Source organism: Eupeodes corollae, chromosome 1 (genome assembly GCF_945859685.1).
Source record: "Eupeodes corollae chromosome 1, idEupCoro1.1, whole genome shotgun sequence".
In the NCBI taxonomy this organism is placed as follows: domain Eukaryota; kingdom Metazoa; phylum Arthropoda; class Insecta; order Diptera; family Syrphidae; genus Eupeodes; species Eupeodes corollae.
This window is the reverse complement of record NC_079147.1, coordinates 255,554,402-255,568,583: the sequence shown is the minus strand read 5'-3', so window position 1 is coordinate 255,568,583 and position 14,182 is coordinate 255,554,402. Positions and strand designations below refer to the sequence as shown.

At 29.1% G+C, this 14,182-nt stretch overlaps 2 protein-coding genes across 2 annotated transcripts in view; both read left to right on the top strand.

Moving 5' to 3' along the window:
- The first annotated feature begins 2,616 nt into the window (after positions 1–2,616).
- Positions 2,617–4,406, top strand: LOC129939712 (cytochrome P450 6g1-like). Its single transcript, XM_056047827.1, has 3 exons — positions 2,617–3,096; positions 3,151–3,972; positions 4,036–4,406. Exons 1-3 carry the CDS (start codon positions 2,629–2,631, stop codon positions 4,318–4,320), a joined length of 1,575 nt encoding a protein of 524 aa, XP_055903802.1. The 5' UTR covers positions 2,617–2,628; the 3' UTR covers positions 4,321–4,406.
- A 4,745-nt stretch (positions 4,407–9,151) lies between these two features.
- Positions 9,152–14,182, top strand: part of LOC129943527 (probable cytochrome P450 6g2) — a 144,594-nt gene continuing 139,563 nt past the window's right edge. The window contains exons 1-3 of the mRNA XM_056053038.1: positions 9,152–9,455; positions 12,723–13,293; positions 13,358–14,179. Of these exons, the coding sequence (XP_055909013.1) occupies positions 12,826–13,293; positions 13,358–14,179 (1,290 nt within the window). The 5' untranslated portion in view covers positions 9,152–9,455; positions 12,723–12,825. The remainder of the gene's footprint in view (positions 9,456–12,722; positions 13,294–13,357; positions 14,180–14,182) is intronic.

The following is a 14,182-nucleotide window of genomic DNA, read 5'->3' as shown; positions in this document are numbered from 1 at the left end:
AACATGTCCAGCTCTCTCCATTAGAAGGAATAACTTCCTCGGTAATCCCTTCTTCAATAATACCAGTGAAGCTTTATTAAAAGTACGATGTGGTTTGTTTAAGTTCATTACTCTCCCATGAGTAACCTCATTAGTAGTATCACAATGGACCCTTGAGGTCTAGGTGAGTCACTGAAGTCTGGACAGCCACTCCAACCTAACCCAACCTGAGTCCCTTATAACGTCTGAAACTGCGCAATTTAATAAACAAATGTCAAAATTAGTTTCCTCAAAAAAGTTCAGTATGAATACACATTTTTGAAAGTTCATTTTTTGTTTCAACAAAATATACCTCTACCAGTCCTAAATTTTCAAGAGTTATGACTTGGAGTTACAAATTTCTACCAATGTAATGTCACTTTTTTTGTTTTTGAAAGTTTTTTGGCTCAGTGTACCATTTGTTTTTTTAATTTAAAAAAATATTATAATACTTTCGTAAATGTTCATCAATAAAAATTATGAAGTGGAAAATTATTGCGGAAAGGTTATGGATTATCTCTCATTGAACATGTAAATCTTACGCCTATAAACTAGTAATTAAAGCCAGACATAAGCCGTAATATTTTTTGTTAATGTACATTTTTTGACAATAGATTATTTTATTTTAAATTACAAGAAAAAAATATCATGGATGAAGAAAAAACATTTCCAAATTTCTTATCAAAATATGAAACAAAAAATAACACCATCTGTCTAAAAGATGACATTTCAATATCGGGCCCTACACATTTTTCAAAATATAAACCTTAGGCCTGTTATGAGTAATACCTATACATACGTTTAGAGCAATAGAGACAAAAACCGAAAATATAAAACTGTCTCACTACTTGGGGTATTTTTAATTGTTCCCTTGACTGTTGTTTCTTACGTTTTTATTATCATTTTGATTGAAATTGTATTAATAATTATAAGAAAAATCCTAATCAAAAAAGAAACTTCTTTAAGAAAATTAGATCGTTTGGACCAGTCGTGATTTAGCTATCATAGAATGAAACCGTGATTTTTCTTTTGTTATAATTCTTAGAAGGTAACCAAATTTCTTGAAATCGTTGTAATCATTAAATTAGAAAATATTCGAAAACAAGGAAAAAATAAGTTTATTTTCTAGAAAAGTGTCATTACATTTTTTAAATAGTGTTGACAAATAATCTGAAGTTTAGTTTTTAATTATATTGTACTTAAAAATTGCGTTATGTTGCAGGCTGAAGTAAAATGATCTCTTTAAGATTCTTAAAATGTCTATGGTGTTAATTTCTACGAAAAAGCCGATTATTTACTTAATTGCAAACATTTTCCAAACTATTATGATAAAAACTTATTATTTTTCGTTTGATTGATTTGCTACCTTTAATTTTAGTGCAATGTGTATAACTCCATTATTTTTAAGTGTTACAAAATCAGAACGATTATCTTGGAGTCGTAATAATTGAGAGTTAATACGAATATGTACACCGCAAATTAATTCAAAAGTGTCATTTAGGTAGGTTAGGGACGATATATTGTGAACCCAAAAAACTTGATCATTTAATAAAACATTTCATCAAAAATCGATTTTAATTAATATTACACAAAAAAAAGGTCCAAAGATCAATAAAATCATTAAAAATTTTATTTTCAAATTTAATTAACTTTCTCTCCCTCCCATCACTGGTGTTCCTATACATTTAACCTGCAAAAAGAAAGAAGCTGATTAAGTTGCAGATGCATTTTGATATTCTTACAAATGACTTGTACCTTATAAATACTTTTAAATTAAATTTGAAATTATGCATAAATTAAAAGTGATGCCATTGATTTAATTCCAATAAAATCTTTATTTCGTAGGGTTTTGGAATTTTATAATAAAAGTTTGGTTGGTTACAGAAACTTGCCTTAGTTCCAATTGATCCTTTTAAAGTGTTAGTCTTGTGAAAAATAATAATAATATATAAGTGATTGAAAATACAAAAAAATATGTAATTAAAAGTTGAATACAAAATTATTAAATTTACTGGAAATATTTTGTACATAATTTGAAAATTTTCTACAATCTTTGCTGATTTAGTTTCTTAAACTTTTTAAATAAAATCATATTAAAGGACATTTTTTTAGAAATAAATATTGAACCTTATGATAAGTGTTTGAAGTTAGAAAAACTCACAAGAAAAAGTTTAAATTTTGTGTAGGGATATCACAAGATATTTCAGGAACGTGATCGCTTATTACGTTAAATGTGATAAATTGTGTAGTGTCTCAAAACAAAGGCAAGATTTAAATTTGCCGCCATTTGTGATTTAAAAAAAAATTTAAGTTAGCAGCGAAACAGATCAATTGATATTGAAAAGTAAACAAAATAATCCAAAGAATTGTTGAAGTGACAGTACTAAGAACATAAGTCATCCCTTCCAATAACGTCCACGTGGAAATTATGGAAACGCGACTATATTTTCCTTAAAAAAACAACAAAGACATTACCGAGAAGAACTTTTTATCAAAAGAATCACATTTCATACCAAATTAATTGAATTTCTCCCCTGAGTTGTATTAAAATTATTACACTATTTTAACATTTGATTCTTTTTCTCAGATTTAGTGAATTAAATACGAAAAATGGCTTTCATCACCGAGTTGCTGCTTTTCACCTCTTTCATCCTGATTGGAATTTACGTTTGGGCAAAGTATCATTTCTCATATTGGCGCAGAAAAAATGTTCCTAATGTTGAGCCAAATTTCTTTTTTGGTAATTTCAAAGAGATGTTGATGATGTCAAAAAATTGCGCTGATATCCTCATAAATTTGTACAATCACAAGAATGCCAAAGATCAACCAATTCTTGGAATTTACATCTTCAACAAACCAGCCTTACTGATACGTGATCCCGAATTGGTAAAATCAATATGCGTGAAGAATTTTGACAAGTTCTCAAATCGTTACGCTCAAAGTGATATCAAAGGTGATACCCTCGGATCAGCTACACTGTTCATGATCAATAATCCGGAATGGAAGGAATTGCGAACGAAGTTATCACCAGTTTTTACGAGCGGAAAAATGAAACAAATGTTTCCACTTGTTGAAGAAGTAAGAAGAAACTGATTTTGGGAACCAAGAGTTTTTAATAGTTTTTATTTTCAGATCGGTAACGATTTAGACGCATACATTAATTCTTTTCCAATGGATAAAAATAGTAACAGCTTCGTCCGAGAGGTTAAAGAAATGTGTTCCCTTTTTGCAACAGATGTGATTGCAACAGTGGCATTTGGTATTAAAACCAGTAGTCTAAAAAATCCAAAGGATGCCTTTCGGATAGTCGGTCGAAGTATGCTTGATTTTACTCTTTGGAGAGGTCTTGAATTTGTTGTTGCGTTTTTTATACCACATTTGGCATCACTTTTCCGCTGCAGGCTATTTACCAAAGATGCGGAAATATTTTTTCGGACAACTATCAATTCGGTTATGGATGATAGAATCCAAAATGGAACAACTCGCAATGATTTGATAGATGTTCTGGCAGAATTTAAAAAGGAGCGTTTAAGTGACAATCACAAGAATGATAATTTATCGATGACAAATGACACTTTGGTAGCACAGGCAGCGACTTTTTTTATTGCTGGTCTGGAGACTTCTGCATCTACTATGTCTTTTTGTTTGTACGAGCTTTCAAAGAATCCAGAAATTCAAGAGAGGTTAAGGGAAGAAATAAGGCTGGCTTTGCTTAGAAACATCACCTTAACTGGCAAAGACACACTCACCTACGAAGATGTCTATGGAATGGAATACTTGGATATGGTCATTATGGAGACTTTAAGACTTTATCCGTCGCTACCAATTTTAGATCGAATATGTACATTGCCAAAAGATGAAAAGGAATTTTCATTGAAACCGTTTTCTGACTTTGCCATACCGAACAATATGCCGCTTTATGTTCCAAAGATTGCTATTCAAAGAGATTCAAAGGTATTTTCAAGACTTATTTTCTTAGAACCCAAAAGTTGTAATTTTTTTTTTAAATTTTGATAGTACTTTCCAAATCCTGATAAATTTGATCCTGAGCGATTTTCAGCTAAAAATAAATCAAACATACAAACAGGAACTTATTTAGCTTTTGGATTGGGACCTCGAAGTTGTATTGGATATCGCATGGGACTATTAAAAACGAAAATTGGGTTGATAAGTTTTCTTAGAAATCATATTCTTCGGACTTGTAATAAAACCACCAAACAAATTTATTTCGAACCAAAAGCATTGTTTATACAAACGAAAGGGGGAATATTTTGTGAATTTGTAAGGGATCCATTAATTTAGTTCAAACTTATGGTTTCCAAAGAGGACAATGTACATATGTAGATGAAATTCAGTATGATATTATTAGTTTAAGTAATATAGCCCTAAATTGTATTTTTATAAAATAAAATTTTTAATATATTTAAAATTCTGGAGTAGAATTTCTTTAGCAAGAACAAAAATTATAAAGAAATCTGGCCAAAGGAGTTTCTAGTCCCCTTTTTATTGGACTACGTTGAAAAAAAAACCGGGATGTGGGCCTTCTATTAAAATTTCTCTCTGTTAATAGGCTTTCGAAATGATTATTTTTTTTTAGAAAAAGTGTGTATTAATGCAAAGTCCCTTTTTTATTTTAATGTGTTTTATCTGCTCAGTGTACTATTTGTTCTAATAAAGTAGACACTTACTGTAGTTAGGTTATGGACTATCTCTTATTGAACATATATTCATATACTCAGTCCTCAGCTATTATAAATATATTATGAATTAACGCAGTAATTAACCCCATGACACGAGCTATAGTTTTATTTTTTTAATGTACGATTTTGACAGCAGATTAATTTGTGTTAAAATAAAAAACAAATTTTAAAAAACAAATCACCATATGGATGAGAAATTTCTTATCAAAATTCAAAAAAAAGAGGCTGGGATGCGACCCACATTGATAACTTCCCATCCCGTCTGTCGATTTGTCTTGCTTAAAAATTTGTAGGTTTTCGTGATGGGTTGAAAAAGATATCAGTTGAATTATTCTTGAACAATTTTTAATTACCAACAATGAATTTCATATAAAGAAATAATTTAGTTTTACAATCTGTTTACCAATTTCAGTAGCATTTCTTAAATTTTTACAAATTGGATGAATGAAATTAATTTGAAAGATATCAAGAACCGAACATCAGTTTTTACCAACTTTGCGTACTATTTCTTCTAGTTTCTATTTTTTTTTATAAAAAAATGGACTGTTGGATTTTTATACTGAACTACTGATTATCGAAAACAATATTTTCTGTGAAAGAAAATAAGTTTGAAGACAATATTTTTAATTTTTAAAAAGCTATTTGAGTCGAAAGTAAATTTTTACAAAGTCTTAGTATTGTTTAGGTTTTAATTTTTTGGACAAAAAAACTGTCGATTGGATTTTTCTCAAAATTTTATTGAATGTTGAAAACAATATTTCTTATAGGTTAAAATTAGCTAGAAGCCATAATCTCAAATTTTTGAAAAAATATTTGAGTCGAAATTCAATTGTTACCAACTTTGTGTAATGTTTTTTTTAAGTTTTTATTTTTTTATAAAAAAACTGTCAATTCGATTTTTCTCAAAATTTTACCAGATTTTAAAAAAACACTTTTTTTCGTTGCGAAAAATTGTTTTGGAGATAAAATCATTTTGCATTCGTAAAATTTTTTTAAACTGCTTTGGTAAAATGACCACACAAGCCATTTTTTTGAGAACCCTTTCTGCATCTTTCTGCCTTATTATCTGTATAACAAAATTTACTTGAAGTCGATGTCTCTTCTGGTTCTTGAGATATAGACGACGAAAAAAAACGTAGCGAACGTGCGTACTAAAGCACGCCACAGACATCTTTCTAAAAATCTTTTATTTGGATTCTAGGGACCTCGAAACGTCGAGAAATGTCAAAATTTTTAATTTGACAAATCGCACCCATTACAATTACTTCCTATGGGAAGTTAAAAAAAAACATAATATGGCTAAAGAAAATATTTATCTATATTGGACCCTTGTCATTATTTTAAAGATAAAGCTTAAAAACGGGATAAAAATAGGAATAACTAATTTGTTCTACCACTTGTAATTTTATCAATAAAATAATTGATAAGAATTAACGATTGTTATTATGATTATTGGTCGCTTACTTGATTAAGTATAAATTACGTCTGCCATCAGATTAATAGATGAAGACCATTTACCATACAAAGACATTCGCGTACTCTAACTTTCTGCTGAAAGTTTCGGTATAGCCTCTTCGTGTCTTCCGGTTACCAGAAATAAATCTCGAAAGGTTGTTGACAGGCTCATAATCTGTCCCTTAAACAATTATCTTGTAAGGAACCTAGGTGCCGAGGAGCTAGCCTGACAAATTCAATCAGATATGATGATAATAGTTCATATTCAATCCACATGGCGGCGAGGACAAAATGAGAAAAGAAGGCTAACTGACGAAGAATTTGACACGATACAAGATCTACATAATTAACCCAATAGCTACAATATATCTACGAAGCGTAGGGTAAAGATTTAAAGAGATTTAAGGTCATAAGAACATCAGACATCCCAGAGCCTCCCATATTTAGAAACGCAGTAAAAAAATACACGTCGCAAAGGAGACAATTCTTTAACTTGTTATTAATGGGTCTGATTTTGTCAAATTTGAAATATCAACATTTTTCGTCGTTTCAAGGTTCATAGAATCTAAATAAAAGATTTTTAGAGAGATGTCTGTATTTACGTACCTTCGGAATACCATTTTTCATCGTCCATATCTCAAGAACCACAACCATAATTTCAGTGTTTGGTAAGAAATTCATAATAGAGGATTGGCTTTTGCCGTCAGCCGAAAATGAGTGTGTTCTTTAAATAAATATGTAAGTAAAATTTTAGTAATGTGTTTGACCATCTAGTTTTACTATTAATAAAATATATAGATGTGTTTATTTAGAATGCTTTATTCATAATTTATTGCCGGTATTTTAGTGCAGTTTTTAAGTATGGGACAGGAACCCACAAAGTGTTGTACATCTTCCCTTTCTCTTAAGTTGCACATAGTGCCCTCCACATCCGTTTCATTGATGTATGGCAGGTAATTAAAGTATATTAGTTCTCCCCTGGTTTTAAAAATGGTAGATATCATATCTAGGTTAAATCTGTATGTTGTTCTTGACTGGTTTTGTTCGCTTTGGTTCTTAAATTCATTTCGTGTAGAATCTTCTATTTTCGATATTAGATATTGTATCTATTTATTCAAAAATTGCAGATTTCTCCTTTGGAGATACTTCAGTACTTTATGAGGGAGACGGTTGCTCGATAGTGCCATGTCTTTCTTGATATGGCTAAAATGAAATTCGAGAGTGTGTATATAAAGTGGTGGTAAACCTGTTTTCAGATGTACCAGTAGTTTGGAGTGTTGTATGGTAATCTGAAGATTTTTTTGAGAAAATATCTTAGAAGTTGTTCCATCTCTTCATATTGTTATATCCCCCAGACTTGTGCCGCATAGCACATTGCATCTCATAACTGCATCAAAAAACTTATATTTCGAGCTCGGAGGGATATTCCTCTTGCTCAACACTCTATTCCAGGTACTATTAATCGCTCGTTTTCATTCTTTTAGTTTTTCTTGCAAGTGTTTTTTGAAAGACAGTTCTGGTGTCATGAGTACACCAAGATATTTATACTCCTTGACTATTTCGAGATCTTCATTGTTCCAAGTCCATTTTTCGTTTCCAGCAAATCGTCCTCGTCCGTTTCGAAAAATCATTATTTTCGATTTGCTCGTATTGAGTTGAAGATTCAATAAGTACCAATATTGCTGTAGTTTGTTGATCATCAACTGCATCATGTTGGGGCTCTCTGCTATTATGACGATGTCATCAGCATATAGTAGCAGCTTTGTTGCAAGATATTAATATCAAAAGATGTAAGAAAGATTTTTAAGGAACTTGAGTTTTTTAAAAAGTAATTTTATGGTTTACAACTTCAACTACGCAAGAAATTGGAAATATTGTGTAATAAAAGTTGGTAAAAATTGATTTATGGCTCAAATAACTTATCAAAAATTTGATATATTGGCTTTAAACTGCTTATATCTTTCAAAAATATTTTTGTCAACACTCAGTTAAATTTAGAAGAAAATCTATTTTTACAGAAAACAAAAACCTAACAAAAAATAATACTAATACTTGGCAAAAATTTACTAACGACTCAAAAAGCTTTTAAAAACTAAAAATATTGTCTTCAAATTCTTTTTATTTCACAGAAAACATTGTTTTCGATATTCAGTAGTTTCTTATAAAAATACAACAGTCCGTTTTTTTCATAAAAAAATAAAATCTACAAGTACGCAAATTTGGTAAAAATTCATCCAATTTGTAAAATTTTAAGAAATTCAACTAGAAAATCTATTTAACAAAACTAGATTTTCAAACTAAACTATTTATTTATATGAAAAATATGGTTGGTAATTTAAAAATTTGTAAGAATAATTCAACTAACAACTTTTTTAACCCAACACGAAAACTTACAAAATTTTAAGCAAGACAAATCGACAGACGGGAAGGGATGTGATCAGTGTGGGTCGCATCCTAGCCTCTGTTTTCTTAATTCAATTCCTTAAGTGAAGCTGAATAAGCTGATCCATAAAAAAACGGATGTGTTAAATTAAAAATAATTAATAGGCAATGTTCTTAGTAAATAATTAGAATTTCCTCTTATGCAAAATTAACCTAGGCACACACATTATTATATGTCGACTGTGTTGTAAAAAAATTAGTAACGAAATGCATCTCGAACTTCAAGAAATCAGAGGTGTTTAAAATGCAAATATTTTTTTTAGTTTTTGAATATTAATAAAAAAATTATTGCGTAGTATTTTTCTTTAGTAGAACTGGTGACATTCATCGAAGTATAAGTTTAAAATCCAGTTAATCAAATGATTATCAGTGATTAATTTCGAACGCAATTTGTAAATAACTTTTTTTTAATCATAATTATTATAATTTTAATTGAACTTTTAATAAAAGTTATAAGACAAATTAAAATAAATCCGTTCTTAAGAATATAATATCTTAGCTTACTTGCTTAAGAAAATAGATCATTTGAATCAGTTTTGATTTAGTTATCATAGAATGAGACCGCTTTTCGAGATAAGTTTCTTCGTTGTTGTGGTAAAGAAGTGCATTTCCGCAAAAATTTTAAGAATATATACAATATAAGAAAATAATAACGAAAGTATTAAATAAGCAAGTGGATATTCAAAAACTGATGTTCAAAAAAGATATATTTTTTATTGTGTAAAAAAGATTTTTTTTATTATAAAAAAATAGACGTAAAACAAACGGATTTGTGTTACAAACTTATGCAATGTAATCTCTTTAAAATTCTGCTCATCTTTAAAGTGTTAGTTTAATTGGGTAACTTGAATACAGTGTAAATAATGTCATTATTTGTATACATATATGTTATAAGACTTTCGGGAGTGTTATTATAAAATTGTGTGTTGCATTCAAAAATATATAAAATACCCTGGAATGCAACCCACACTGATAACTTTCCATCTGTGCCCGTTTATCGATTTTTCCAAAACTTAAAGAAAATATTAATAACAACACTATTCGTGAGCTAAAAAATTTCAATAACACTTTAACTTTTTTTCAAATCATTTAGAAAAATCGAATTGAAAACCTAAAAATTGATTTAGTTCTACGATATTAAAGACATTTATACTAACTTTTAACTAATTTAAAGAATCGACAGTTTACTTAACAAAAATAAAAACCTGGGCTGAAATATATTGGGAAAAATAAATTTGCTGTTATTAATATAAAATAATATTTAAAAAAAAAATCCAATTGACAGTTTTTTTAATAAAAAATAAATATTAGAAAAATACTCCTAAGATTTGGTAAACATTGATTTTCGACACAAGTATCTTAAGACAAAAAAAAGGCTCTGACTTAAAACTTTCTTTACCTTATATAAAGTTTTGTAATTAAAATTTTGTAAAGTTATTACCAATTAAGAGAAAATAAAACCCTGAACCAAGAACACTCAAAAGAACTCAAAATTAAATTTTGATTTAAATATCTTAAAAATAAAAGAAAATACTGACTTCCAAGTTACTTCGTGCCATAGAAATATTTTTGTTAATGTTTTGTTATATTTAAAGACAGTGTTTTCCTATACAAATATATTGAATACTCCACAAAAAACATCTTAAACTTTATTAACTTTAAATAGGAAGTTATTGTAATGGGTCCGATTCGTCAAATTGAAAATGTTGATATTTCTTGACGTTTCAAGGTCCCTAGAGTCGGAATTAAAGATGTTTAGAAAGATGTCTGTGCGTGCATGTGCACGTACGTTCGTACGTCTGTACTCGGTTCGTCGCGTCGGTACGTTTCCGACGTTTTTTTTTGTTATCCATAGCTCAAGAACCAGTAGAGATATCAGTTTCAAATAAATTTTGTTACACAGATACGAATCCAAAACAATTTTGTGCTACGATAAATAAAGTTTTTAACATCTGAAAAAAATTATGAGAAAAATCGAATTTAAAGTTTTTTTTTATAAGAAATACAAACCTAAAAAAACCTTACTCAAAGTTAGTAAAAATTGTATTTCGACTTAAATATCTTTTTAATAATTTTAGATTATGGATTCCAATTAATTTTATCTTATAATAAATATTGTTTTCAACATTCCCAAAAATTTTGTAAAAAATGGAATTGACAGTTTTTTAACAAAAAATAAAAACCTAAACAAAGAAATTAATAAAAGTTGGTAAAAATTGAATTTCGACTGAAAGATCTTTTCTAGACTTTGATATATTGTCTTTTAACTACTTTCAAACAATATTTTTGACAAAACTCAGTAAAACTTTAATAAAAATGTATTTTTAACAAAAAATAAAAAGCTACATAAAACACAATACTAAAACTTAGTAAAAATTTACTTTCAACTCAAAAAGCTTTTAAAACTTAAAAATATGGTCTTCAAACTTTTTTTATATCACAGAAAATATTGTTTTCGATATTCAGTAGTTTTTTGCTTATACAAATTCAACAGTCCGTTCTTCATAAGAAAGTAAAATCTACAAAAAATAGTACGCAAATTTGTTAAAAAATTGATGTTCGTTTCTTGATATTTCTCAAATTAATTTCAGTCATTCAATTTTTAAAGATTTAAGAAATACTACTAAAATTGGTAAACAAAAGTTTTCGACTAAAAATCTATTTAACTAAAATTGATTTTCAAACTAAACTATTTCTATGTATATATGTTGGTAATTTTTTTAATTTTTAAGAATAATTCAACTGACGACTTTTTTAACACAACACAAAAAGCTACAAACTTTTTAGCAAGACAAATACACAGACAGGATGGAAAGTTATCGGTGTGGGTCGCATCTCAGCCTCTTTTTTTATTGTGTATTCAAAAATCTCTAAAATAGCCTGAAATGCGAATCACACTAATAACTTCCAACCCTGATGGCGTGAAAGGAAATCAAAATTTAAATTGAAAATCGAGTGAAATTATTTTAAGCGTTCTTACATTCGATCGATTTTATAGCTTCCAAAAATTTTCGAATTTACTTCAAGTGAAATTAAAGCAGCTGACATATAGCAAATCAGTCAAATCAAAGTTTTGTTAATTGTCATGATTTGTATAATTATATTTTTTTCAGTGTTATAAAATAAATATAAAATATAAGTGTTTTTTTTATTTGCCAACGAAGTTTCCAATTATCGATTGGAAAAAACTGTGTTATCAATTTATAATTTTTGAATGTGTCTTTAAAGTTTTTGAAAAAAACATTGTTTGTAGTATAAAAAAGCCATTCGGTTTGTTAAAAAATTAAATGCTTTGCCCCTTCATTCAAATAGAAAGTAGAAGTTGCAACTTCTCACGAATCAAGTGTATTCTATAAAGAAACATAATGTTTATTTTCTTTTTTAAGATTTGCCGAATTCAAATCACACCTACTTAATTACTTAAAAATTACTTCATTTTGAGTTCGAAAATTACGCAATCGGTACCGATAACAGTGAATTTCAGAACTCCAATTTACAATTTGAATCGAGATCAATTTTATTTCGATTGAAAGTGAACTTTAGAATCTACTTGATTGTCTTCAAAATGCTTTCAAATTTTCAAGAAATGCTACTATAATTGGTAAATATTGCTTTTCGACTAAAAATCTCGTTAGCAAAAATAGATTTTGAAATAAAACTATTTAACCATGATCAAAATATTGTAAGTAATTTTTAATAAATCTTTTAGAAAAATTCAACTAACAACTTTTTTAACAAAACACGAAAACCTGCAAAAAACTAATATGAAACGGTTTTCGACTCAATTATCAAAGAAAGATATAGAAATCAAATTGTTAAGACTTAGTTAAGAAAAGTCGCCAGACGAGATGGAAAGTTATCAGTGTGGGTCGCATCACAGCCTTTTTAAAATTTAGGAGCCTGTCAATAAATTTCATTTGTGTTTATTTGTTTCGTAAAATGAAGTTTTTTAATCCCGATTGGTTTATTTTTCCACATCCATGAAGTTATATTAATCTAAATTTTAAATTAATAATCTTTGTATCAGTGGTTTATACCTTTGTACATTTCTTCTTTCTAATGAAGTCGAGCAATCAATTAATTTTATTTGTATATATTTCTCCACAGAAAAGATCATCTTTTGAAGTTTACAAGTGATAGTTCTAAACAATAAGTTTTTCCTTTATCTTAATGTTTTTTTCTAATACATTGACTTAAAAACAAAATAAATATGGATTTAATTACCGAGTTACTGCTATTTGTCACGTTCATTCTGTTCGGTATTTACATTTGGGCAAACCATCATTTCTCATATTGGCGAAATAAAAATGTGGCCTATGTTGAACCAAATTACTTTTTTGGTAATTTCAAAGACATGTTGATGATGTCGAAAAATTGTGCTGATGTCATCAAAGATTTGTACAATCACAAGAATGCCAAAGATCAACCAATTCTTGGAATTTACATCTTCAACAAACCAGCCTTACTGATACGTGATCCCGAATTGGTAAAATCAATATGCGTGAAGAATTTTGACAAATTCTCAGATCGTTATGCTCAAAGTGATACCAAAGGTGATACCCTTGGGTCAGCTACACTGTTCATGATCAATAATCCAGAATGGAAGGAATTGCGAACGAAGTTATCACCAGTTTTTACGAGCGGAAAAATGAAACAAATGTTTCCACTTATTCAAGAAGTAAAGTTAACTACTTTTAAGAACTAAGAGTTTTGATTGGTTCTAACTTTATTTTTACTTTCAGATCGGCAATAATTTAGACACATACATTAACTCTTTTCAAATAGATAAAAATAGTAACAGCTTCGTTCGAGAGGTTAGGGAAATCTGTTTTCTCTTTACAACAGATGTGATTGCAACAGTGGCTTTTGGTATTAAAACCAGTAGTCTTAAAAATCCAAAGGATGCCTTTCTACGAGTCGGTCGAAGTACACTAGATTTTACTCTATGGAGAGGCCTTCAGTTTGTAGTTGCATTTTTTATACCACATTTGGCATCACTTTTCCGCTGCAAACTATTTGCAAAAGACACGGAAGTATTTTTTCGAAAGACCATCAATTCGGTTATGGATAATAGAATTAAGAATGGAACAACTCGCAATGATTTGATAGATGTTCTAGCAGAATTAAAAAAACAGTGTTTAGGTGACAGCCAGAATAACAATAATTTACCGATGACAAATGACATTTTGGTAGCACAGGCAGCGACTTTTTTTATTGCTGGCCTGGAGACTTCTGCATCTACTATGTCTTTTTGTTTGTATGAGCTATCAAAGAATCCAGAAATTCAAGAGAGGTTAAGGGAAGAAATAAGGCAGGCTTTGCTTAGAAACATCACCTTAACTGGCAAGGACACACTCACCTACGAAGATGTCTATGGAATGGAATACTTGGATATGGTCATAATGGAGACTTTAAGACTTTATCCCTCACTACCAATATTAGATCGAATATGTACTTTACCCAAAGATGAAAAGGAATTCTCATTGAAACCGTTTTCTGACTTTGCCATACCGAACAATATGCCGGTTTATGTCCCAAAGATTGCCATTCATAGAGATTCAAAGGTA